At 42.1% G+C, this 24,587-nt stretch overlaps 1 protein-coding gene across 6 annotated transcripts in view; it reads right to left on the reverse strand.

Moving 5' to 3' along the window:
• Nucleotides 1-24,587, reverse strand: part of LOC133528597 (papilin) — a 149,453-nt gene that overhangs the window by 17,105 nt on the left and 107,761 nt on the right. For 3 of the 6 annotated variants that reach the window (XM_061866038.1, XM_061866040.1, XM_061866034.1), the window contains exons 8-48: nucleotides 24,298-24,473; nucleotides 23,763-23,895; nucleotides 23,281-23,503; nucleotides 22,458-22,578; nucleotides 21,711-21,890; nucleotides 21,114-21,290; nucleotides 20,470-20,655; nucleotides 19,981-20,116; nucleotides 18,301-18,410; nucleotides 17,638-17,677; nucleotides 17,481-17,543; nucleotides 17,079-17,243; nucleotides 16,596-16,769; nucleotides 15,665-15,904; nucleotides 15,107-15,385; nucleotides 14,327-14,782; nucleotides 13,960-14,025; nucleotides 13,555-13,692; nucleotides 12,770-12,971; nucleotides 12,358-12,437; nucleotides 12,070-12,186; nucleotides 11,734-11,892; nucleotides 11,236-11,353; nucleotides 10,596-10,882; nucleotides 9,932-10,108; nucleotides 9,436-9,615; nucleotides 8,962-9,088; nucleotides 7,811-7,866; nucleotides 7,105-7,275; nucleotides 6,556-6,640; nucleotides 6,150-6,268; nucleotides 5,412-5,582; nucleotides 4,906-4,984; nucleotides 4,298-4,416; nucleotides 4,083-4,206; nucleotides 3,846-3,903; nucleotides 3,374-3,569; nucleotides 2,070-2,246; nucleotides 1,452-1,575; nucleotides 1,156-1,219; nucleotides 288-468 (exon numbers count right to left, since the gene is read on the reverse strand). In XM_061866038.1, coding sequence (XP_061722022.1) covers nucleotides 288-468; nucleotides 1,156-1,219; nucleotides 1,452-1,575; nucleotides 2,070-2,246; nucleotides 3,374-3,569; nucleotides 3,846-3,903; nucleotides 4,083-4,206; nucleotides 4,298-4,416; nucleotides 4,906-4,984; nucleotides 5,412-5,582; nucleotides 6,150-6,268; nucleotides 6,556-6,640; nucleotides 7,105-7,275; nucleotides 7,811-7,866; nucleotides 8,962-9,088; nucleotides 9,436-9,615; nucleotides 9,932-10,108; nucleotides 10,596-10,882; nucleotides 11,236-11,353; nucleotides 11,734-11,892; nucleotides 12,070-12,186; nucleotides 12,358-12,437; nucleotides 12,770-12,971; nucleotides 13,555-13,692; nucleotides 13,960-14,025; nucleotides 14,327-14,782; nucleotides 15,107-15,385; nucleotides 15,665-15,904; nucleotides 16,596-16,769; nucleotides 17,079-17,243; nucleotides 17,481-17,543; nucleotides 17,638-17,677; nucleotides 18,301-18,410; nucleotides 19,981-20,116; nucleotides 20,470-20,655; nucleotides 21,114-21,290; nucleotides 21,711-21,890; nucleotides 22,458-22,578; nucleotides 23,281-23,503; nucleotides 23,763-23,895; nucleotides 24,298-24,473 — 6,234 coding nt within the window. The remainder of the gene's footprint in view (nucleotides 1-287; nucleotides 469-1,155; nucleotides 1,220-1,451; nucleotides 1,576-2,069; nucleotides 2,247-3,373; nucleotides 3,570-3,845; nucleotides 3,904-4,082; nucleotides 4,207-4,297; nucleotides 4,417-4,905; nucleotides 4,985-5,411; nucleotides 5,583-6,149; nucleotides 6,269-6,555; nucleotides 6,641-7,104; nucleotides 7,276-7,810; nucleotides 7,867-8,961; nucleotides 9,089-9,435; nucleotides 9,616-9,931; nucleotides 10,109-10,595; nucleotides 10,883-11,235; nucleotides 11,354-11,733; nucleotides 11,893-12,069; nucleotides 12,187-12,357; nucleotides 12,438-12,769; nucleotides 12,972-13,554; nucleotides 13,693-13,959; nucleotides 14,026-14,326; nucleotides 14,783-15,106; nucleotides 15,386-15,664; nucleotides 15,905-16,595; nucleotides 16,770-17,078; nucleotides 17,244-17,480; nucleotides 17,544-17,637; nucleotides 17,678-18,300; nucleotides 18,411-19,980; nucleotides 20,117-20,469; nucleotides 20,656-21,113; nucleotides 21,291-21,710; nucleotides 21,891-22,457; nucleotides 22,579-23,280; nucleotides 23,504-23,762; nucleotides 23,896-24,297; nucleotides 24,474-24,587) is intronic. The other 3 variants (XM_061866036.1, XM_061866035.1, XM_061866037.1) reach the window with 3 other exon arrangements.

Genomic DNA, 24,587 nt, shown 5'->3' on the forward strand with positions numbered 1-24,587 from the left:
CCGCTCGATATGTTAAGATATATTTAGTATTTTAAGATGAGTTATTCAGGTTTACAGTAAGTACCTACAACCAGCGTTTGCCGAATGTTAATTTGAATTGAAAATATTATTAAAATTCGAAGTAACGGTTACAGTTTACGGTTAAATGTGTAATGGTTCATTTGTAATAATTTCAATTCTAATTAACTTTTGGCGAACACTCTGTTTACTACCACCGAGTAGGACGAGCAAGATGTTACGTAAGGTCGTGGTAGAAGGCGTAGATCGCACGGGTTTTGCTAACTCACCGATTCCTGCGAACTCGCCGCAGCTCCTCAGGCACTCTTCCTCGGTGCTATATTTGTTGGGGTAGTCTGTGCAGTCACCGATCGGGGCGGGTGCACAGCGCGCCTGGGTAGAGTCGTAGTAGAAAGCGGTGCTCGGCTCGCCGCATGGCTCTAGTGAGGCTGGCGTGCGGCATTGTTCGTTCTGTTGTGAAACAATTTGATTTTTAGATGGAAGAATAATTACTCCCCCACTACAAACGTAATGTACAGCAATTGGAAAATTAGTAAAGATTTGGAATTTGTTGCGCGAGTAAACAATAAAAATTGGAAAACTCCAATTAGGTACTGTTATGACATACGTACTGAGATAGGTTTTGTCAAATACTGAACTAATCTGTATTGATGTAAAGGGGTTTTGCAGATAACTAACAACAGCTATAACAGAACTGTACGATAACAATACATGAGCACTCCTTGTCACGAACTCCCCCTATGTCTATAAATATATATTACTATATCATAATAGGACGTTGGTATCGCGATATCTACCCGATTCGCGACACTCATATTTTTTTCTAACAGACGATACAAGCGCAAGCATCATAGGCCCCTTGGGGCCCATTTCTCGAATTCACGAACTGTCAAATCGTATGGGTTGTCATGGTAATACCCTAATAATATTAGGCTAATATTATTAGGGTATTACCTATTTAATTTGAATTTTTATCTTAATTTATATTGTATTTTAATGTATTGGTTTATGGAATTTATTTTCTGAATTAAAATTAATGAATTGAATTGAATTAATACCGTTCGAGAAATGGGCCCCTAGTCTGATAAGTAGATTCTCTAAAGTTGCTGTTAGTATCGAGAAATTTGTGTCGGTTACCTGTGGTGGTTCCGGCACTCCGCCCTTCTTGCACTGTCCCTCGCATTCTTCTTTACTTGGGAATCTGCAACAATGCCATTAACGTAATCTATCCTGCTACAAGTACTTAAGTTAAACATACTGAACCTACCTTTATACTTATTTTATCTGTAATAGGTATTCAATTAGAAAAATAATAGAACTTCTTAGACGTTAATACGCTTGTAGCCGATTACGTGGTTTATCCGCATTTGAACAGACAATCCGCCTAGAGGTTCGCTGGCAGTGAAAATGTTTAGTGTTGTTGTTGGTGTCACCTGTTGTCGTTGCCGCCGCACCCGGTGTAGTAGAACTCTCCGCACTCATCGCGGCCCTCGTCGTAGTACCAGCTCTCGATCTGCTCGCTGCAGTTGCCAGCGCTGGGTTGCAGTTTGCAGGGATCTGTGGATATCACATTCGCGTAAGGCTTCTTAAATGGGTTTCTTACTGTTTAGCTACAGAAGACATGATTTACCCATGAAGTCGCGAGACCTCAAGACTCGACCGAGACTCACACAAGATGTTTACTTACTTCGTGTACCAGCAACTCGTCATCATTCAGTGAAGCATAGTAACAGTCGCTATGACAGCGTCTATATTATCATATCGTCTTTATACGTTCGACTATAGTTTAATCGATCGAGAAATCGAGTATGGTAACTATATTATATAAAGAGTTTTTACTTTTAAAACACTGATGTCAAATATTTTGAACTCAATTATTTCAACGACATTTATGCAAGAAATATTTCACGACAGTCAACAAATAGCTAAGCGAAATCGTTGTTCCATTTTATAAATTTCACCACAAGCGGGAATATCTTCATAGGGAAAGGCAGATAAGTATGAAGTGAAAATTTTAGTATCCCTCTGAATTATAAGCATTTTAGATTTACCAGGTAATCCAGGCAAGCAGACGTCCTCGCACTCAGCCTCGCTGGAGAATCGGTTGGCGCTGCCGAAGCAGCCGCCGTACGTGAAGGCCAGACAGGTGCCCGTGGCCGAGTCGAAGTAGTACTTGGGCTGGCGCTCGCTGCACGGACCCGCGTCCTTCTCGAGCCGGCACACGTCACCTGAGCATTGATCTCTTATGTACAACTAGATACACGTTCACTTCGAGTCAGAAGCTACAGAGACATCATTCCGATTGCGTGTTTGAAGCTTTGCGGATTCTACAATAACGTAATAATAATAATAAAGATACTTAGGTAGGCACCTAAAATAAACCATTATCAATAACAATATTACGTTACTCGCGGTTGTGTTTCTAGTTATTTACAAGAGTTCAACACTTGAGCCGAAGATTTACTTAGCTGATGGTGATGGATGTCTAGCTGTTGGCTGGTCACTGTCAATGTAGAAGCTGATGGCCATCAATAGAGGTATCCCTTGTAAAAAAAGAGATGTCTTCATTTTAGGTTCCATGTATGAGAAGGGTCATGTAACACTCGATATAAGTTATCTATCTCTCTGATGTCGCAAGCCTCGGGCGAGCTGAAGATGCCGGGCAAGTCACAGCAGGGCGTTCCGGGCACATACACAGCTACACAGCGTCCGCTAGCCAGGTCCAGGTACCATATGACTGTGACCGAGCACAAGGGGGCTGGGTATTATAACACTGCTGTATAGTACCTATCTCTCTGAGGTCACCACAAGCCCACTCGCAAGCCTCGGGCGAGCTGAAGATGCCGGGAAGGGCGCAGCTGAGTGCGTTGGGCTGACGCTCGTGCGGGGCGCAGCGCCCGTTAGCCGTGGCCAGGTACCACATGACTGTGACCGAGCACAAGGCGGCTGGGTAATATAACACTGCTGTAAAGTACCTAGCTATCTCTCTGAAGTCACCACAGGCCCGCTCGCAAGCCTCGGGCGAGCTGAAGATGCTGGGAAGGTCGCAGCTGGGTGCGTTAGGCTGAAGGTCGTGCCGGGCGCAGCGCCCGCTAGCCGGGTCCAGGTACCACATGACTGTGACCGAGCACAAGGCGGCTGGGTTATATAACACTGCGGTGTAGTACCTATCTCTCTGAAGTCACAACAGGCCCGCTCGCAATCCTCGGGCGAGCTGAAGATACCGGGAAGGTCGCAGCTGGGTGCGTTGGGCTGAGGGTCGTGCGGGGCGCAGCGCCCGCTAGCCGGTTCCAGGTACCACATGACTGTGACCGAGCACAAGGCGGCTGGGTAATATAACACTGCTGTAAAGTACCTATCTCTCTGAAGTCACCACAGGCCCGCTCGCAAGCCTCGGGCGAGCTGAAGATGCCGGGCAGGTTGCAGCTGGGTGCGCCGGGCTGAGGGTCGTGCGGGGCGCAGCGCCCGCTAGCCGGGTTCAGGTACCACATGCGGCCGACTCCGCGGCACTGGTCGAGGGATGCCACGCGACACTCGGGTGAAACATCATGCTAGATTTAAAAAAAGTTTTTAATACAGCGCCTAAGAAATGAATAAAGTTTATGGCAAAAAGAACCGTCAGGACTATTATGAGGTGTTTTTTTTTTCTAATAAATGTCGTAGTGTTAACTCGCATTTAGGTTTTGTTATAACTTTATCTATCTTCTATGTGCATTCTACCAATTTGGCCACATTGTACCTTGTCACAGTGATAAAAGCTTGATATTCCTCACGTCTAAGCTCTAATAATAACAGACGATATTATTCAATTTATTCATACAACTCACTGGAGGAGGAACGGGAGCTGGCGCACAACGCTGCTCGCACTCCTGCACATTCTCGAAGCTACAAAATAAATAAAGCAGTCAAACATAATTATACGGATTCGATGAACTACAAAAAAAACTACCTTTTTTTCTTAATTGTCATTGAACAAAAAGTTTCACAGTTTTGGCCAAAGACACAAAGGTGAGGTACTCAGTATGAGGTTAAACTTGCGGTAAATATTATGAACAGGGAAGTACTTGTTGTGGTTTCCGCCGCAGCCTCCGTAGGTAAAAGGCTCGCAGCGACCAGAAGCGGCGTTGAAGTAGAAGCGCGGGATTGCCGCGCGGCACAGACCCACGTCCGCCGGCAGCGAGCATACGTCTGCAAGAACATCATCGTCAAAGAATAAATGATAAATAAAGAGTTGGGCAATCATCGTAAAAACTAGGTAACAGATACGCTGTGGTAATACCTTGTGTTGGTGGGGGCACTGGCGGCGCTCGCGTGAGCACGCATCCCATGCGGCATTCCTCCTCTGACCTGAAGTTGTTCTTATTACCGAGGCAGCCTCCGTAGTAGAACTGACGACATCTAGACAGAACATAAATTGTAAGTAACGCTTTCCTTGCACATGTTCAGTCAGCATCAAAAGTAGCGGATCAAACAAAATTTCAAAAGTATCTACCATTCTGTAACAGCTTAACAACATGTGGTGGTTCTATATGTAGAACAATTCAGACGGTAAAAGATATACTTTTGAATATAAATTTTAGAGATTTATCTATGTTTGGAAAAGTTATCCGAAATATCAGATACTTTTGGCGCGTTGTTTCATCCGCTACTATTGATGCTGACTGTACATCGAAAAACAAGTAGAATCTAAACTACTTACTGAGTAAAAACCTAAAGAATAGAGTACGTAACTAGAGTCCGACCTTTCTAAGTTTGCACCTACTTGATATTGCCAAAGTAACAGTGCATACTTCCCGTAAAACTTATGGCGGGATACTAGCGAGGTTGGAATCTCTTTATAAGTTACAAAGAGTGAAATCTGGATGTGCGTAGGTAGATAAAACTTACTGTTGGTTAGTGCTATCGTAGTACCAGCGTGGGTGCGCGGCGCGGCACGGGCCGACGTCTTTCGGCAACTCGCATATGTCTGAAACAAACAGGAACACTCAAATGCCTATTCATTATTGCCTTATATGAACATATAAAACTGTAGTAGGCTACAGAAGGGGAAAACGCTCAGAGATCTTTCAGTTCAAAGATAGTCAATCACTTGCTTTTGGTAATTGTAGTTATCAGCCGTCACCATTGTTACCTGCCTAGTTTAGTTCAGAGATAAGTGGTAGAAGTCATTGAAAAAAATCAAGAAAGTAAGGTTTTTTTACATTGATCCCAAGTCGCATTCGTATAGCAAAGAGAAAGAAAATCATAGAAACATAAAAACATTCATCCGCAAGCAAGTCCAATCTCCCCCCTCACCTTGAAGTATTAGAACAAGAAGAGCAAGATCAAACAATTATGAAATTGTGGCAGATACAGTAATCTCTACAGGACAGGACGTTAGTTACGTTAGGTACCTTGCGGCGGGCGGCAAGTAAGCTCGCAGTATTCCTTCGACGGGAAATTGTTGTCGTTACCGCCGCAGCCGGTGTACATGAACGGCACACACTCTTTAGACTCGGCGGAGTACGTCCAGCGTTCCTCGCGGCCCGAGCAGCCACCCGCGTCGGTTGGCTGAAGGCACGTCGCTGGAGAACATTACTCTAATTTACTCTGGGACAGTACAGCGTCCCGACACCTCTAATAAAACCAAGAAGGGCTATCGTAGCGGATGTGATTCTGTGAGTGTAAAGGCGAAAGAAACCTTAGTCGATAATTTGTCAGTTATGATCTATGCGTCCCAACTACTCCAACAAGGCCTAGTTTCCTCACTAAATAATCAATCTTTTAGTCTAAGGGCTATCGTAGTGGATGTGATTCTGTAAGTGTAAAGGCGAAAGTTAGTCTTAGTCGAAAATAGTCAGTTAGGGCCTGTCATGGGTTTCGTGTCAGGCAAATGGGTAGAGTACAGTATACGAGTAAATGTAGGATTTCCGAATGAACGTGTGTGGTAAGTCAAGATGGTTACCTCTGATTTACTAGGCTGCAAAGCGCCAATAGTTCTTCGTCAAACTGCTCCTCTGTTAAGAAGTTGTTGAATGCCAAACGTAGTTGATTCATCCGACACAAGAAGTTGTTCGCTGATAAGTTAGGTCCGTTGGGCAGCGAGGGCTGCGAGTAGATTGATACTGCTTCAACAATGTTTTGAAAGTTACCTTCAGGTTCCGGTGCTGGCGGCGGGGTGGCAGGGCGGTTACACTCCAAGTTGCACACATCCTCTGACTCGAAGTTGTTGTCGTTGCCACCGCATCCACCGTACGGGAACTGGCGACATCTGAATATGAAACGGGAAACATTACAACCGCTGCATCATGGACTAGTTATCGACATCACAATTTAATCAATTACACCCTATACATGCAGTTGAAAAATATAACCATAACCACAATGAAAGTCTCAGATATTTCGTCCAAATAAATTTAAACGCTATACGCGAGAAACCAGAACACAGAGCAGCCTAGAGTAGCTTATGTTCCCGTACATCTTGAGAGAACCATAAACACAATCTAAAAGTTAGTAAAGTGTGTGTTTCTTAATTTAGATAGTGAAAGTTAAACTTACTGTTGATGTTTGGTGTCGAAGAACCAGCGCAAGCGGAACTGCCTGCATTCTCCGGGTGACGCTGGCAGGGTGCACTTGTCTTTCACTGCACATACAACTTTGAGTAAGATTCGTATATAATTGTAATGAAAAACATAGGTACATAAAGAATGGTCATATTTATTTTTAATAGATAGGTAACATAGGAAAGGAAAGATTTTTTTTATGCATTGCATGCCAAGATCAGTATCATTTAGCCGCAAATAAATTGACTGCTTACGAAAAATTTTCGAAAATCTTGGAAGTACAAGCACCATGCATGCAAGCGGTTTACTGATTTAGAATAAGCATAAAACATTTTTAAACCCAATCCCTTTATCTACAAGCCAAAACCCAGTCCCCGGCTGCACACACACCAACACAACATTTAACCCTAAAACTTACTGCGTCAACTCTTATGTATACCTATTTTTATACTAATATTCTGCATTTGGTCTTTAGATATTAATACAGGAACTGGATCTTATGTTTTTCTCCGTTCGTTAAATATTATATCCTATAGAAACTTACCAAATGATTTAGGGCAAGCTTCATCGCACTGTTTCTGATTGCTAAATTTGTTGTCGTTGCCTCCACAGCCACCATAATAGAAGGGAACGCATCGCTCTTCGTCGCGGTTGAAGGACCAGTAAGGAAGGTTCTCAGTGCAGTTGCCTGCGTCTTGAGGTTGCTCGCATACGGCTGTACGGTATATAGGGAGTAAGTTAGAAAACCACCACCCGGTTTTTGAGCGCCTAGTATGCTCTCACGATTTGTTCTGCTGTTTACTTAAGTGGATACTTTGTAAACGTATAGGGTCTATAATTCAATGGAATAGGTACCTTATCAGAGTATTTGTAATGAATTCTCTTCCTTCCAAAACGAGTGATTTAATATGTACTAATAATTGAGACCAGACCTGAGCCCATAAGGTGGACAGATAAGTATAGACTAGATAAATACAAGAACAACAGCGCAGACTACGTTTGAGCATAAGAAGCGGCTAGAAAAATGTGTTAGCATAATAGAGAAAATTCAACGAATCTACTAGAAAACCATAACCACTAATCTACAATTTAGGTATACCATAACCAACGTGCGATAAAAAAGAAGGAAATCAGATATCATACATTTCATGCACATTTAACCAAAGGCCTCAAAAAGTAAGTCAAAGTAAGTGTTTAGTGTTACAATCTGTTGATAATTGAACTTGCCTATAGGTAAATTATATACTTACGTTTCTTTGTGCCTGGTGGATTGCACTTCAGCATGCAAGCTGCCTCAGATATGAACCTGTAAAGTGCGTCAGAATTTAATGTTATACTCCACCTATAACCTGAAAATTGTTGAAGTTGAGAGTGCGCAGAGTAAAATGTAAGTAAGCAACGAATTTAGGTATGAATCTGTTGTGTTTTTAACACGCTTTTATTAGGTCGACCTGTATGTAACTATGTAATGGAATCTAAGGTAACTAATTTAACCACCTTCCAAGGATTGTAGGGTCATGAAAATTGGCAGCTGTATGTAGTTCTGATGACAATACAATAATATGGTACTGTCAAACTGATCTGATGATGGAGCCGAAAGATATGAACTGGAACTTCATGATGGAACATCGTATCATAGCTGTGTTTGGATTTGTTAGAAAAGTCTTGTAATGAACTTTGACCACGTTCAGGTTTCAAGGTCTGATCATGAAGCCGGAAGATAGGCACTGACATTCCATGATGGAATATCGTATCATAGTCGTGTTTGCACTTGTGAGAAAGGTCACGTAATGGACTTTGAACACGATCAGGTTTCAAGGTTATAACAAACCACCATGCAACCTACACCATAAAAAAGTGTGTTATTCTAGTGTTTATTAAACTATAAATTTATTAATTCTGATTTAGATAAGAATTTTGATAAGAATTAACAATTTGATATTCACAGTTCACGCCAATAGGCAGGCGGATCAGGAACTAGAAATATTGGAAAAATTAAAAATGTGTTTTTATTCTACTTTTCGATTCGAAATGACAAAATAACCGTAAATGCCAAGTACATCATATGTTAGGTCGATTTTTAGAAAATTTCAAGGAATACTGTTATGTACAGTGGCGGGGCAAGATCAAAATTTTATGTGGGCAAGGTACATTTTGCGAGGCCCTCTGGTGGCACTGGCATTTTTACTTTACCCAGATGAAGGTACTTATTTGAGGCGCGAGGCCCCTTGTACCGCGAGGCCGTAGGCGGGGGCCCACGTCGCCCACGCCTAACGCCGCCTCTGGTTGTGTAATTAACCATGTGCCCCTCCCCTTGATCGACTCCCCCTTCTACTAATGTGCTACTATTGGGACAGTTTTGCTCCTAAGTGTATATGCAGAAATATAAGCGTCGTTGTACCTATTAGGATTTCCCTCGCAACCTCCCCACAAGAACTCTTCGCAGCGTCCCGTGGTCTCGTTGTAGCCCCAGCGACTGAAGTTGCCGGCGCATGGGCCTTCTTCGATGGGCAGCTGGCACTGTTCTTCTGTTAACACCAAGTATACCACGATATAGCGTGTTTCAATGGTATAAATATAGTGACTTTACAGTCGTTGCCAAAAATAGAAATTGGTGGTAAACCACCTATCACACGGTTGGATACCTACGAGTTTACCTTCTTGCAGGACGCTTCATTGGAAACCGTGTAAACGGGGCTTTTTTCATTAAGCTTCAGTTAAAATTGCGTTTCGCACGATTCGCGAGCTTAGATTCTTAGTACTCCAGCGGATAGATAGCAAATTGGTGTCTGGTTACAGTTCATCACATAAACTCTAGGAAGTTCATATGCAGTGACAACGGTTTCAAATATTGGAAATATTGGAGATAAATTACCTTCGTCATGTTTAGGCGCACACTGCTTCTCGCATTCTTCTTGCTTGTCGAAGTTGTTGGCGTTGCCGAGACAGCCGCCGTAGTGGAACTGCAGGCATCTCTGGTAAGTATCGTCGTAGTACCACCGGATGGATGGGTTGTTTGTGCAGCTGCCCTTCACCTTGGGTAGGTGACAAGCGTCTGGAAATTGCAATGTATTAGACTGAATGTTTTAAAAGGCACATGTGTGTGATTCGTGGGCAAAAAGTTCTATGGGCTAAAACAAACAGACTGTTTGTCCACTATAATCATGCAATTGAATGAAAACAATGGAAACGATGATAGGAAGATTTTCCGAATGTATCAGAGAAGTCCTAAAAAAGGCCAAGACCATTAAATCAGATGATCATCATGAAAAAATTATAAGATATAGGTGTGTCATTAATATATAGCATGTGGAAACTCTGTCCTCCTGAGTGATAGAAAACAAACATGTATGTAAACGTGTATGTGTTACCTCTTGGAGCAGGTTTGACGCACACATCCTCGCACTCGGCCTTATCCGCGAACCGGTTGCCGTTGCCCTCGCAGCCGCCGTAGTGGAAGCGGGAGCAACCGCCGTAGTCCGTGTCGTAGAACCATTGGATGGAGTAGTTGGTGCACGGACCTTGCTCATACGGCAGGGCGCAGGCCGCTGCGGGAAACGGGGGTTTTTAAGTCTAGTAGCCATCAAGTGTATCGATGTAAACAAGATGCTCACAGACGTCTTAAACACGACTTCAATATCCAGATGAGGCGTTAGAAGGCACGTTTCAGATTTATTAGAACCCTGAACACTACCTACATATTATTTGTTAATGGCAACTGTACCTACAGACTGCATAAAATTGAGTTTAAACTTAAAAAATGTATTGTTTCTCCCGCCGCGTTTTTACGAGGATTGTTAGACATTGTAAGACATTTTTTTGGCAATGGGCATCATTCAAGAGCCTGAAATATCTTGATAAATGGTAGAAATCTACCAGATGACAATCAGGGGTCCACGGTTAGAAACAATCGAAAATAATAGTTTTCCATGTCGTTTAGAACTCAACCGAACCTGCCCAAGCCAAATAGGTGCCACGACAACAGAAAATGGGCTGGGGGAAAATAAGTACCTATGATAAGAGGCCCACAATTACCTTGTTTATTAACAGGAGCATCAGCACAACCAGTAAAGTTCTTGCTCTGTGACTCTGTAACTCCGTCAGGGCAACATCCATACTTGCTGGAAGCACAGTCGCAGCCCTCCTGGTTGGGGCCGGTGGCAGCCGTGACGCCGTCGCCGCAGCAGCCGTGCTGGGACTCCTGGCAGCGGCAGCCCTGGAGGTTGAAACCGACAGCGGGCGTCTTGCCGTCGGGGCAGCAGCCGAACTGGTACGTGTGGCAACTGCAGCCTTCGAAGTTAGGGCCGGTGGCTTCGGTGTGCCTGGTGGCAGAAATTGAGATTTTGGAATTAAAGCATTTATAGCTTTTGACATTTGTTTTGTTTTCATGTTAGGATCTTCTGAAAACAACGAGCTACACGGTTTTATTGGGAAACCTAGCTCCACACAGCCGTGCACTCTCGCTGTGACGACACCCTCTTGCTTCCTCAGCTTGAATATGCACGGAACTCTTGCTAAGGCTGTCTTATTAATCTAATCAAGAACGGTGTTGTTTTCGTTTAAATAACAGCCAGCATCACTAAAATGTGTATTATAATAGTCACAGTCTATATGAGGTGTGTTGCACGCAAAGAACTCAAAAGGAGTTGAATGCTAGGATTGCCAGGGGTGGTACCTGTCAGGACAGCAACCGTGCGGAGTATGTTCGCAGCCACAGCCGGTGTTATTGGGCCCTGTGGCGTAGCTCGTTTGGTCGGGGCAACAGCCGAAAGGTGCATTCTTGCAGTCACAACCTGTAAAGCAAACATTTAATGTTGTAAATGACAATAAAAAAATTAGCCAATAAGACGGCAGATGTGCTCGTGTAAGGCGCCTCTGTTTTATTTTATGTGATGAATCGATGAAGATTATATTAGCCACATCAGCGCTTCCAATTGAAAAACTGCTTCCTTAGTTCCTTACTATAAAAGTTTCTAATACAGTAAACATGTGCTACCGTCTCTTCAATTTGCAACGCCATTGTGATCTGACGCATTGCAGTCCCACAATGATTCTTTCATAAGACAAAACAAACAGCAGTGGTGTATTTTATAATTTGGCACCCTGCATCTACTTATAAAGGTTTGCCTTCCCATATTTGGCCAAAACTATACGAGACAGTAAAACAGTGTACCTTCTAGATTGGGGCCAGTCGCCGGCTGGTAGTTGTCGGGGCAGCAGCCGTGCGGCGTGAGCAAACAGCAGCCCAGTTTGTTGGGTCCGTGCGCCGCTGTGTCACCGTCGTCGCAGCAGCCAAACTCGGACGTACTGCATGGGTGGCACACTTCTTTTCCTTTAAAAAACATTTAGACCTAAGAGAAATTGGGGCACTCGAGATGTAGATTAGTATCAGTAATATAAGAGCAAGGATTACCTAAGTATTTATATACAATTTGTAACATAGCAGCGTTTCTGTTTTATTTTATTTTGGAGGAATTAGGAGGAGGATTAAGGAGTGACTTTTACAAACCATTGACGATTTCGCATTTTTCGGTAACAGGTTCGGTTGTCGTTTCTGTGGTCGTTTCTTCTGTAGATCCCGTTTCTGTCGATGCATCCGATTCCGTAGTTGCTTCCGTGGGAGCCTCTAAAATAAATATTTCGGTTTATAATTTTGATCAAGTTTTGATTCGGATAAATCATGAGAAAAGGATTCCTTTATACCTACAATATGTATTTCGTTAGCAGAAAAGAATACCGGCTTTAAGCAGCAGCATTATCCTCGAATCACTAAATTGACTTGGTTATTTTTAAGTACCTGTTGTTGTAGACGTTTCAGGGCATCCCACCTTATGCGGTCCAGTGGCTTTGGTCTCATTGTCCGCGCAGCAACCAAACCTAGAACAACACGTATTTATTTGAATATAATGGTGACAAACAATTAAATTGACCATGGAGGATAGCGTCACGTGTTGCGACAATAATTTCTCTGTGTTGTTAAAAAAATAGCAAACAAAGAGGGTTTGAGAAGGAAGGACTGGGTCCTAAACTGATAACCTGATTTGAAAATGTTATTCTTCATATAACAAAAGCATATGTTCTTTACGGCCCTGCACATTTTTCACTACCTAGGGAATGAGTTCGCCGGGCACCTCTGGCGAAGGTGCACAAGAAAGTCTGAAAACATATTTTGTATTGGTAAAACAAATAAGCAATCTCAAATTACTTACTTGGTGAACTTGCAAGCCGGCGGGCACCCCTCCTGGTCATTGCCTTCGGCCGGTGTCTTGCGGTCAGACTTGCAGCACCCGTACAGGGTCTCCTCGCAGTTGGGCACAGGGCAGTCCCTGTTGCGTGGGCCTCCCGCGGGAGACACGCCATCGGGGCAGCAGCCGTATTTAGTGTCCTTGCAAGTGGTTGGGCTTGGACATCCTGGAAAATTTAATTGTATTTCAAACTTGATTGCGGTCGGTCTTTTGTGTTGGATAATGTATGACTTTGGGCATTTGGGTTTATGCTCGAAAGTTGGCGCGGATTTTGGCAGTTCAGTACAAATCTCATGACTTGTACTGAACTGCCAAATAGATTTATAAGGAAATCACGAAATTATGCTACGGAGAGAAACGGCCTGACTCTAAATTTTGATCGCCTAAAACAAATGGTTTATAAGCCATCATTATCGTAAGTGACAGCGTTATATGTATACCTACTGTGAAAAGTGTTGCATGAAATATATCAATGCATTATAGTACATTACAATACAAGTGCGAAAAACAGGAAATTCTAGTTATTACCTACTCGCACATATATCGTATAACGCTTTACAGTACATAATATATAGCCCTTAAAATTTTCGACATCGTCACTTAATGTGCTAATTATCGCACTAGTGCGGTAAAGTAGCATCATATGCAATGTAAAAGACATTATTAAATACCTAACTACCAAGCGTAATTATTTCATAATTATGTGAGAATGAGTAGGTAAGCTTTGCGTTTGAAATCTCGTCACTTACCTTCATCGAAAGGCCCACCAGCGGGTGTCTTCTTATCTGGACAGCATCCGAACTTGCTGCTGACGCACTTGGCCGGCTTGTTCCTTGGTCTGCAGCGCGGCGACTTCGTCGACAGTATGGTAGACATATCCCAACGCGCTGAAAGAAAAATATTTTGAAGCGCCTAATATGGGGTTGGTAACAAGACTTCCGACTACTAAGAACTTGGTAGTTTCCAATTGGGTAGAAGATGGGGTCACCTAATTGTAATGCGTCTCGTCCACGATCACAGCGACCACTGGGCGTTGGAAGCTTGGTTGCCAGTCGGTTAAAGATGGTTTAAATCTTTATTAAAAGATATATTAATGAATGAGGAATTTGAAAAAAGTAGGTTTTGCTTACAGTTCCAACAATTTCTATACTTACTGCTTTCATCAGATTCGGTAGTTCCGTCAGTTGATCCATATGAAATACTCTCAGTAGATCCAGTTCCTGCGTGGAAAAGTGTCATTATTAAAAGCAACTATAATTATTAGAAGATACTTTGCGAGACATGTTTTAGGTGCCAGAAATAAACGCAGTGATATTGTTCCCAGACAAAAGCCATAAATATATAGGTAGTATCTAATATGCTAAGTTACACAAGGAAGTAAAAAAATTACGGCTCAAGTTTGAAAATAAAGGATTTAGTCCCTTTCAAGGTCAATCGTCGTGTTATTATTCTTTGAGTAAGCTTGTTTGGGAAGCATAAAATCTGAGACTACGGAAGAGAAAAAAATACATATATGCTAACCGGCTTCTGTAGTCGACTCAGTGGCGCCTGATTCTGTGGAACCTTCGCTTCCTGTGCTACCTGATGAAGTAGTCTCCCCAGCTTCGGTAGTTGTGGATGAGCCTTTCTCAGTCAAGCCAGAAACACCCTCCGTAGTAGATAAAGATGAGCCACCAGTTTCGGTACTTCCACTAGATGAAGAGGCCCCAACTTCAGTGGTTCCACTAGGAGACGAGCCGCTAACTTCGGTGGTTTCACTAGGTGAAGAGCCGCCAGTTTCAGTGGTTCCACTAGGAGAAGAGCCGCTAACTTCGGTGGTTTCACTAGGTGAAGAGCCGCCAGCTTCAGTAGTTCCACTAGGCGAAGAACCACCAGTTTCAGTAGTTTCACTAGAAGAACCGAAAGTTTCGGTAGGCCCGCTTAATGTAGTGCCACCTTCGGTAGTTGAACTGATATCACCAGGGCTAGTAGACGAACCTGTGTAGATAGATAGAATATTCTTTATTGGCACACCTCAGTAAAAAGGTACAAGGAAATAAACAATTGATAAAATGTAGAGGCAGACCACAGGCGGTCTTATCGCTAAAGAGCGATCTCTTACAGACACAACACAACAACAATAACTGTGTACAAGAGGGTATCGATCAAAATTCGGTTGCTCTTAAAGCTGTGTGTTAAGTAGCACTTGCACTGCTTGTAGGAACCGTTCTATGCTATTTTTAATTTATTAAATTTCAATTAATGTTAAGTATCCTTTTACATAAATTTATAAACCCTTTTAATACCAAATGTTTTACTTACCATCACTTGAGACCGTCGATCCGCCAGATATAGTCTCGCTAGAGCCAGCCGTTGTGGTTTCTCCTGCCACAGAGGTCGTCGTTCCCGAACCAAGTGTAGTGGTCTCCCCGCCAGGAGTAGTGGTCGCACCACCGGGTGTAGTGGTCTCCCCGCCGGGTGTTGTGGTCTCCCCGCTTGATGTTGTGGTCTCTGAGCTATCCGTCGTCGAGTCAGAAGTTGAGCTAGTTGGCGTCGTTTCTTCGGAGGTCGTTTCAGTAGGCTCGCTTGAGCTGGTAGCATCTGAATTGAAATATATTCTAATTAAGAAGACGTCTGATATTTGAATTAAATAATTATCGGCGCATATCGCAGCATTCGCAGCACTATTTTCACCGATTTTTGTTTCATCAGACAATGAGATATCAAACTCAAGAAAGTAGGCCCGGTATCTATAGAAATCATAGATAATGCTGTCTCACTTTATAAGCAAATTCTTTAGCCTTACTCTTAGAGACAGCATTGTTTGATTAGATACCTACTGTTTCAATCTGTAAGAATGGCTCTGTAATAGTTACTCACCACTGCTCGAGACCCCAGTTGAGCCACTGACTGTGGATCCAGGGGTTGTGGTCTCTCCAGCCACGGTTGACCCAGCAGTTGTGCTTTCACCGGCCACAGTGGAGCCAGCTGTTGTGGTTTCACCAGCCACAGTGGAGCCGCCTATTGTGGTTTCACCGGCCACAGTGGAGCTGGCTGTTGTGGTTTCACCGGCCACCGCTGAGCTGGAGTCTGAGCTAGACTCCGAGGCAGAGGTATCACCTAAAATACACATGCACTTATTGCATTATCATTCAAGTATTGTCCCTAGACGCTCTTATAAGGCTTATGCCTAAGTTAGGGTAACTAACCTACATCCTTCTCCGGAACGCAAATCATATAAATGGTAGGTACAGTAATTTGGCGTTAAAAGGTAAATTGATAGGGAGAGAGAAAGAGTTATTTACTCACGGGACTTAATCGCGTATAATACTGTTTAAATTTTAGTTAGTGGTAAATATGAAAAATATATTATACGCGATTAAGTCCCATGTTAAAGTAAATAATGTGAGACAGAGTTACTTTCACATTTATAACATTAAGTAGTAGTTATTTTAAGTTCACAGAATAAAAAACACAAATTAAGTAAGTATATTATATAAGAGCTGCTCGAGACTCCAGTAGAGCTATCCGTGGATCCTGATACCATGGTCTCTCCAAACACCGTGGGGCCCGGCGTAGTGATCTCACAGGCCACTGTGGAGCCCGTCGCTTCCCTCAAGTCTATGCCTTATGACCCTGACAATGTTTCAATAGTCTCCTCCGACCCCGTAATATAAAACCTTACCCCTACTTGAGACTTCAGTAGAGCTGTCCGTGGATACTTATGCTGTCTTATGCTTATCAAGTCTGAGCCTGATGATCCAGCCGATGTTTCAGTAGTATCGTCCGAGCCAGTAATATAAGCTCTTACCGCTGCTTGAGACTTCAGTAGAGCTGTCCGTGGATCCTGACACTGTGGTCTCTCCAGACACAGTGGAGCCCGGCGTCGTGGTCTCACCGGCCACTGTGGAGCCCGTGCCCTCGGTCACCTCTGAGCCTGATGATCCAGATGATGTTTCTGTAGTCTCTTCCGAGCCAGTTGTATCTGTAAAAGGTGTTTTAATCAATACTAATCGGTGCAAACATTATCAAAAGAGGACAGTACTAGACTATATACATCGCAAATAATAATTGATTGTAATACAGCGTATTTGTTTTCACATGGCAAAATAGGAAGGTAAAATTTTATAGATACATTATTATTTTTATCTGATGCTCAAATCGGTTACTTTCTTGACATTTTTGGCATATGTTTAAAACAAGGAACGGCATAAGTGTCGTATATAATATTATATATTGTTTCTCTCAGTAATGTATTTAAAACCTGGATAAAGTATAACCTGTGTGAACTCACCACTGCCTGACACAGTTGAGCTAGTGTCTGTTGAGCCAGGTGTTGAGGTTTCTCCGGTTTCAGTCGAACTTGTTGAGCCAGTTTCTTCTGTCAAATCGGAGCCAGTAACCGTAGATCCAGACTCCGTGGTTAAGTCAGTTTCGCCAGAGCCTAATTCAGTCATATCTAAAAATAAAAGTAAAATATCATCAGTATCAATATTAGATGTAGCTGCTAAAACTATGCGCAACGAATATGCGAATAGGAGAAAAAACGGATAAAATGCTACTTGCTACTTTTTCCTGTACATTATGATTTATTTTTTCATACTATGTACCTACTGTCACGCATACAGCAAATTTTATTTTCTGAATGCAAATTTGATGAAGCGTTGATAAACAACAAAAAATTGTCCATACATACCTGATCCAGTTACGGTCGAGAAAGAGCTGAAGTCGAATTCCGTTTCAGTGGCCCCCGAACCCTCTGCAAATAGAAAAAATATTATCGCATATTCTTTAGCTTGTCATATATCAACGATCGTGTAGGTACCTAGCATAAGGAATAACTGAAATATTACCTGCTGTAGATGAAGCGTCACTGAACATCATGTCACTGAGCTGAAAAAACATTTTGAATTATAAATGAGCCAGAATAAATATATTATAACAAATAATAAATATTTGGGGAAAATCTTACACAGATCGACCTAGTCCCAAACTAAGCAAAGCTTGTACTATGGGTCCTAGATACGTATGACCCAGGAACAAATATCTGTGTTTATCACACAAATAAATGCCTTTACCGGGATTCGATCCCGGGACCATCGGCTTCATAGGCAGGGTCACTACTCACTAGGCCAGACCGGTCGTCTAAATCATTCAGACTTTAGACTCAAGAGATATTAATGGTAGTAAATGTGTAAATTCTAAGAAAAATGTGCTTTAAATTTGATAGTTAATGTAGGCACTGTATTGTTCCGTACATTTTGCCGTACATGTTGCAATTTTCTTGAACGCGAGAGCAAAATGTTTTCTTAGACTTTAATCTTATGGTGCTCATACAATGGCTGTTATAAAATTTTATATAACATCGTGTGACCGGGACAGCATGATAATATTGATAGTATTTTAGTATGCCGTCCCTGTCACACAATGTTATGTAACATTTTGTAACAGCCAATGTGGGAGCACCATTATACAATCAAAATGTTTGACAGTATGATTTGTCAGGACGTACATACCGAGGTGCTGGTCAGCAGTTCCGCGCCAACCTCCTCCTCCTCCTCCTCTTCGCAGTCGGGCAAGTCGTCGTCGTCCATCACCGTCGTCGATGACACCGACAACAGCTCGTCTGTTAAAATAACGTATAAATTGTGGAAGTTTTCCAAAAAGTTGAAAACATTCTCAGAAAATAAAAATAAAATATTAAGGAAAATATACACGGTGTTATTTGAGTTCCGTAGCCAAATGGCAAAAAACCGAACCCTTATAGATTTGTCATGTCCGTCTGTCTGTCCGTTTATGTCACAGCCACTTTTTTCCGAAACTATAAGAACTATACTGTTCAAACTTTAAGAGCTATACGTCATACAATTTAAAAAAAAAATATATATATATTATAACACATTTTAGTAGTTTCTTGTTATTACACAGCCCCACAATGAATAAATGCCACAATACCATTTAGGGCCTGTTTCACAATGTCCAAATATTGGATAGCTAATTAACAAATATCAAATATCAAACATTTATTCAGCAAATAGGCCACAGGGGCACTTTTACATGTCCATTTTTACAAACAATAAATTAAAAAAAAAAACAATTACAAATATCGAATCTATGAAATACTTTATTAGAGATGTATACTGTCTCTAAATGTCAAATTACACAAAAAAAACTATGATAAAAAAATAAAACCATAAAATACTAAAATTCTTTAGAGATGTATAAGTCTCTAAGTGTCAGAGATAAAATATAAAAATATATATTAAATTATCCTTAGAGATGTAGAGGGTCGCCAAGGCTTGAATTCTTATATAAATAATTAAAAGACAAAAAAATTAAAACAGACAAGAACCGAATGAAGTGTCTCACGTTAATGTCACTCAAAAGTAAAGTTACATACTTTAACATAACCTGTACCCCGCGTAAGCTTAAACAGACCGGTCTCCACAAACAGCACCCGTTCACGAGTATGACGTGTATCTCACAAATAAATTAAGTGCCTGATTCATGCAAAACCTAGTACTTTTAGTTACTTGAAGATTGTGAAAACGTCAACGATGACGTCGATGACATTATTCGTCAGAAAAGTTTGTGGAAAATAGCTTATACAGGATTTGGACATTGTGAAACAGGGCCTTAGTATCAATGGAAAATTAATTTATTTGCTTCGTCAACTGGGCTAAATACGTCACTTGAGGTAAATGCGTCTTTTAAAGATTTCTTATAAACTATACATTTTAGAACTATTGCAACCCTCTCTGTTCGAAGTTAGTTCGAAGATATCTTCAATAGACGCATTTACCACAAGGGAGGCATTTTTAGTACAAGAGACGCATTTATTCCGGTTTGCCTTACCATGTTCTCACGTAACAATTTTGAAATTCAAAATGGTTCAAATTTATTTTCCAATGGCTTTTACGGCCGGGTTTTGAAAACAGCATTATAATTTTAAATGGTGATGACTTATTTTTAGAGTTAAATTTGGTTTTTACTGCCGTTGATTCGGCTTGAATCGTTCGATCGAATCGAATTCGGCTCAACAACGATTAAAATTTCAACAAAGTATCGAAAAGGCATTTAATCGAAATATCACACTTCTATCTTCACTTCAATTCAATTCAAAGGAAATTCCGTTATCGATATAAAAAGTGATCAGAAAATGTAGAATATAACAATTGTAATGATGTAACATATACCTATATTGCAGGGCTCAGGGTTGCAGGACTGTTCTTCGTCAGGCATGTCGGCTTCGGGGCAAGAGCTGGACGCGTTGCCGCCGCTCAGGCACATCACCTTGCGGTACTGCACGCCACCGTCGCATTCTTTCGTGCACTGTAACATAATAACAAGTATCATTAAATAAACGATCCTATTATACTCCTGAGTATGATTATGAGACCTTGAACCATCCGATAAACATAAATATAATTATACTGTATCCGAGTTAAGAAATTAAGTAAAAGCATACTCTCTATCCATATAAGCCGGTTTACTCTTTTTCTCATCTTTGTTTTTTAACCAGACGGCCTCAGTTGCTGCTTCGGGGCCGACCAGGGTCCGCTTCCCGATTTTTTCTCCTGCACTTCGAACAACAGGCAAGTATATCATCCCTCGCAACGTCAAGCCAGCATCTCCAGGGCAAAAGCATATATTATATAGATACTGAAATATTTCCTGAAACCAACCTCGGTCCAGTTGGCCGCGAACCAGATAGCGGGGCAGTTGTCGGCCGGGACCTCGCACGGCGTGGTGTCGTTGTACTTGGTGTCCGCGTCGCACTTGGCCTCGTCGACCTGCTGGACGGCGCCGCCGTCGAAGAACCCGCAGAACACCTTGCGCGTTTTTACGCCTACGCCGCAGTCTACTGAACACTGGATTGAACAGGGTTGAATTTTTTAATGTATTTGTATGTCGGTTAGAACGTGCTTGCCGCATCAGTATATTGAGCACTGAGCGGAAAGACAAAATTTAATTTATTTTAGGTATTATCTGCAGGATAAGACATTGGACGAATCGAGGGAAACAAAGAATAATGGTCAATGATCGTTGTGCTGAAAATGCTAGATCGAAATGTTTAAAACGAGAGACATGGAGGAGAATAAGACAAATTGTATGTGTCAACCATGGAAATGCAGTCAATTTCGTTCTGAAAATATATTTGTGGACGTGAATGATCGTTGGTGATGGTCGATTGGCGTAACACTGACTGCAAACCATTTTAATTTAGAATTGCAGTGGTCGTTCAATTACGCTTCAGGTTGATGTCGAGACGCATTTAATGTATAAAATAAGAACGTCTAAGAACAATGTTGAGGTATTCGTTACTTACATTACTCCACTGTGTGGCATACCACTGCGACTCGCAGGCAGGTAGCGTAGACTCGTCGCACGGCTTCTGCAGCTCCGGCTTACGATGGTACGAGCATAGATCCGAGTCCACAACCTGACGGTCCTTTGTCACGCACAGAGCCTCACGCGTGTAGTACTTCGATATGCAGGAGTCACACTGAAATTAAAGATAAGATAAAATTTATTAGTGACAATCACAGAACATGTACGTTCGCACAGAGAAGAAAAGGAGAGAAAAAGAACATTAAGTGCGCATCATAAAATGGAACCAACTCAGCATAATGCTAGCTATGAAGCCAGCGCTGGTCTTCCGTAAGGCCCATAAAAAACCATAGAATGACCCATAGTAAAAAGTTTAAATTAGTTTTCTAGTTAAGCTAGTACACCTGTGGTTGGGGTCTCAAAGATGTTGAGTAGTCCTTAAATGAGTATAATTTTCACGTCTCTTCCTGTGCATCCAATTCGTTAATAGTCTTTCAACTAATGGTAATGGCTAATGAGAAATAACTAAATAATAACTTAAATAGAATTAAGCTGGCACAAGAGTTCAAATATATAATTATGAGCAGGTACTCACTCCGGTCCAGTTGGAAATAACCCAGTCGATACCGTCACACGGGTGGATGTTGCAGGGCTGCTCCGCGGCTGGCTTCTCGTCTTCGCAGCTCTCGTCGACCAGCACTTCCACTCGGCCGTTGGTCTTCCTGTGACAGACTACCTGGCGCGTCTGCTTGCCGTCGCCACACAGCTTGTCGCACTGAGGACGAAAAGTTGGTTAGTCAAGAAGTTGACCGTGCCTTTCGAACCTTGAATGGCGCCATCAGTTTAATTTTGGCAGCACTATAGTTGTAGCAAAGATTAATTGAATATATTAGTATAATACTATCACAACTTCTAATTTAAGGCAAATTTTTGCTTCGAATTGACAGGTAATGTAGATAGCGCTTTACTGCTCCTTAAATTATGCAGTAACTCTGATTGTTAAAAGTTAGCAATTGGTGCCGTACCTACAGCGCCATTCACTTCAGCTGTTACGGTCAGATCAGGGGCACTCTTTTTTAAGACTACGTCTAATATGAACATTTAATCTTAAAGCTGTATGTGTACCAAATACAAGAGTTTCGTTTATGGCACGAACAAAACTAAGAACTAGCTTTAAGAATTATTTTTAAGAATATACTTGCTATACCCTGTCAGGGTTCATGTGATACTTTAATGTTTTGTAACAACATATGTACCATGGTTTGCAATAAGGAAATAAAGAAAACACTGAGTTTCTCCTCCTGAGATTGAGTGAGAGAATATATTAAAAGATGCAACTTACAGGTTTCCAAGGTCCAGTGAACCATGTGGGGCAGGACGCGTTGACGTTGCACTTCTGGTGCTCTTCGGGCTTGTCGCCTAGCCGTCTGAAGCATTGGTTCTCGTCCACTATCGACGGGTATCTAAAATTCATAGCAAAAATTCAAGTCCATATATTCTTTATTCAAATAGGGCTAGCAATAAGCACTTTTAAATTGTCAAGTTTTACAAATATCATCTTAATCTAAATATCAGAACAATTTATTGATGCAGTTATTATTGTTCTTAAAAACATTAAATCCCAAAGCCTTTAAAAGCTAGCAAGTGCTCGACAGTGTCTGGCATGTTAGCTTTAAGCTGACCAGATTGCCTATAAGAAGGTATACAACCAATTGAATTACTGGTTTAAAGCCCGTGCACACCGGAAGCATATGCAGTTGTCTACTGCTCCTACAGGCTTCAAATGCAGACGAGCTGTATACATATTCGGTGTGGCATGAACTTTAATGCATTGAAGACATTCTAAAGGCTCCTACATACTATGCCAGCGGCCCGGCCAGCGGGCATGCTGCTAATGCCAACAAGCCCGGCGGTATTCCCGGCGGGTCTTTGAGCCACCGGGCTTGCATTGCCTGCCGGGCCTGATTATGCCGCTGGATAACCGCGCGGTAAATACCCGCCGGCTGTGCTGCAGGTATAGTGTATAGGAGCCTTAAGGATATAGCTTCAAGTAAGTAGATACTAGGTTCCGATTGTTTTCCGAGACCGAAGATCTAGTGTCATATGGTGGTCACAGTCGTGAAATTCTGGAAATGTGTATAGAATAAAAGATTATTTTGACTTACCCGTTAGAGATGATCTTCTGGCACTGCACCGAACGCGACTGCGAGCCACCAGTGCCACAGAGTTTGGAGCAGGGCCCCCATGGGCTCGGCACCCACTCCGGCATGCACTCGGCCAGCTGGCAGGTCTCGTTGGCAATGGGCCGGAGTCCTGCATCGCAGAGGCTATCGTCCACAATTTCTAGCTCGTCGCGCGTGCGGCATGTTACGTTGCGGGTTTGAAAACCTTGAAAACATGTGCCATACTTATTAGTTTTTACTGTTACTACTACAAGTGTGTGAAACCCAAGTAACGCCTGGTTCTAAGATGAGTCTTTATGATGATGATGAGTTAATAATGTACTGGTATTTTACAACAGTAGCTAACTTCTGTCAAAACAAGGTTTATGACATGATATTGCAAGTTTTAAGGCAAATAGAGAGTCTACATTTTGTCATATTGGTTGGATTGGGGCATAATTTGGCGTAAATATTTGCATCATTACCTGAGCCGCAAGTAACACTGCATGGAGAGAACTCCTCGTGCGTCCAGGTGTAGGTCGCGTTGGTGGGCGGTGCCAGGTCTTTCGGGATGCTGTATTCGTATTTGATGCCCACGTTTGGCTCTTGCAAGAGCAGCTGGAAATCAAACATGCACGTTACTTCTGTATACTGAATACATTGAGAAACTAGGGGTTTTGAGTACATAAGCTATATGCTATACATGCCTAATCGTGGACTCTACTTTAGATTTTGTATTGTAGCAGATGAGTTAATGCGGTGGAAACTATGGTAAATCGCTGATCAGTGATCAGTTTTAATAGTGTTTGTTTTACTACTTTAGTGGCAAACAAGTGATGGATGGTAATGGAGTGGAGTTGTTGATTGATAAATCAAGATGTTTGCGAAAGTTTAGTCCGTTAGACTCTAAGGGTTAGAGAAACGTTAAATCATATAATTTAAACATTAACGTTAAAAACGTTAAATATTTGCATCATGCTACGATGTCCAAAAATATTCTAGTAGTTGTACTCGTATTACCGAGAGGTAAAGTGGTTCGTTGATTGGTCCCAAGCACCGCAGCTTGTCAGGCGCCGCGAAGCCCTGAACGCTGCGCTCGTAATGCCACGGCACGCCGGCGATCTGCATCGTGTGAGGAAAGCTGATCTGGTAGTCGCCGTTCAGGTAGTACTTGTTGTCCTTCTTTGATCGGAGAGCTGGAAACGAGACCTTGTGATCAATATTTAGCTACAGATTCTGGCCAGATTGTGGAAATTGCCAACAATCATGTTATTTCATGACATCTTGTTACAGCGGTAAGCTCAAAAAGG

The sequence above is a fragment of the Cydia pomonella genome, chromosome 19 (assembly GCF_033807575.1).
Source record: "Cydia pomonella isolate Wapato2018A chromosome 19, ilCydPomo1, whole genome shotgun sequence".
Classification (NCBI taxonomy): Eukaryota; Metazoa; Arthropoda; class Insecta; order Lepidoptera; family Tortricidae; genus Cydia; species Cydia pomonella.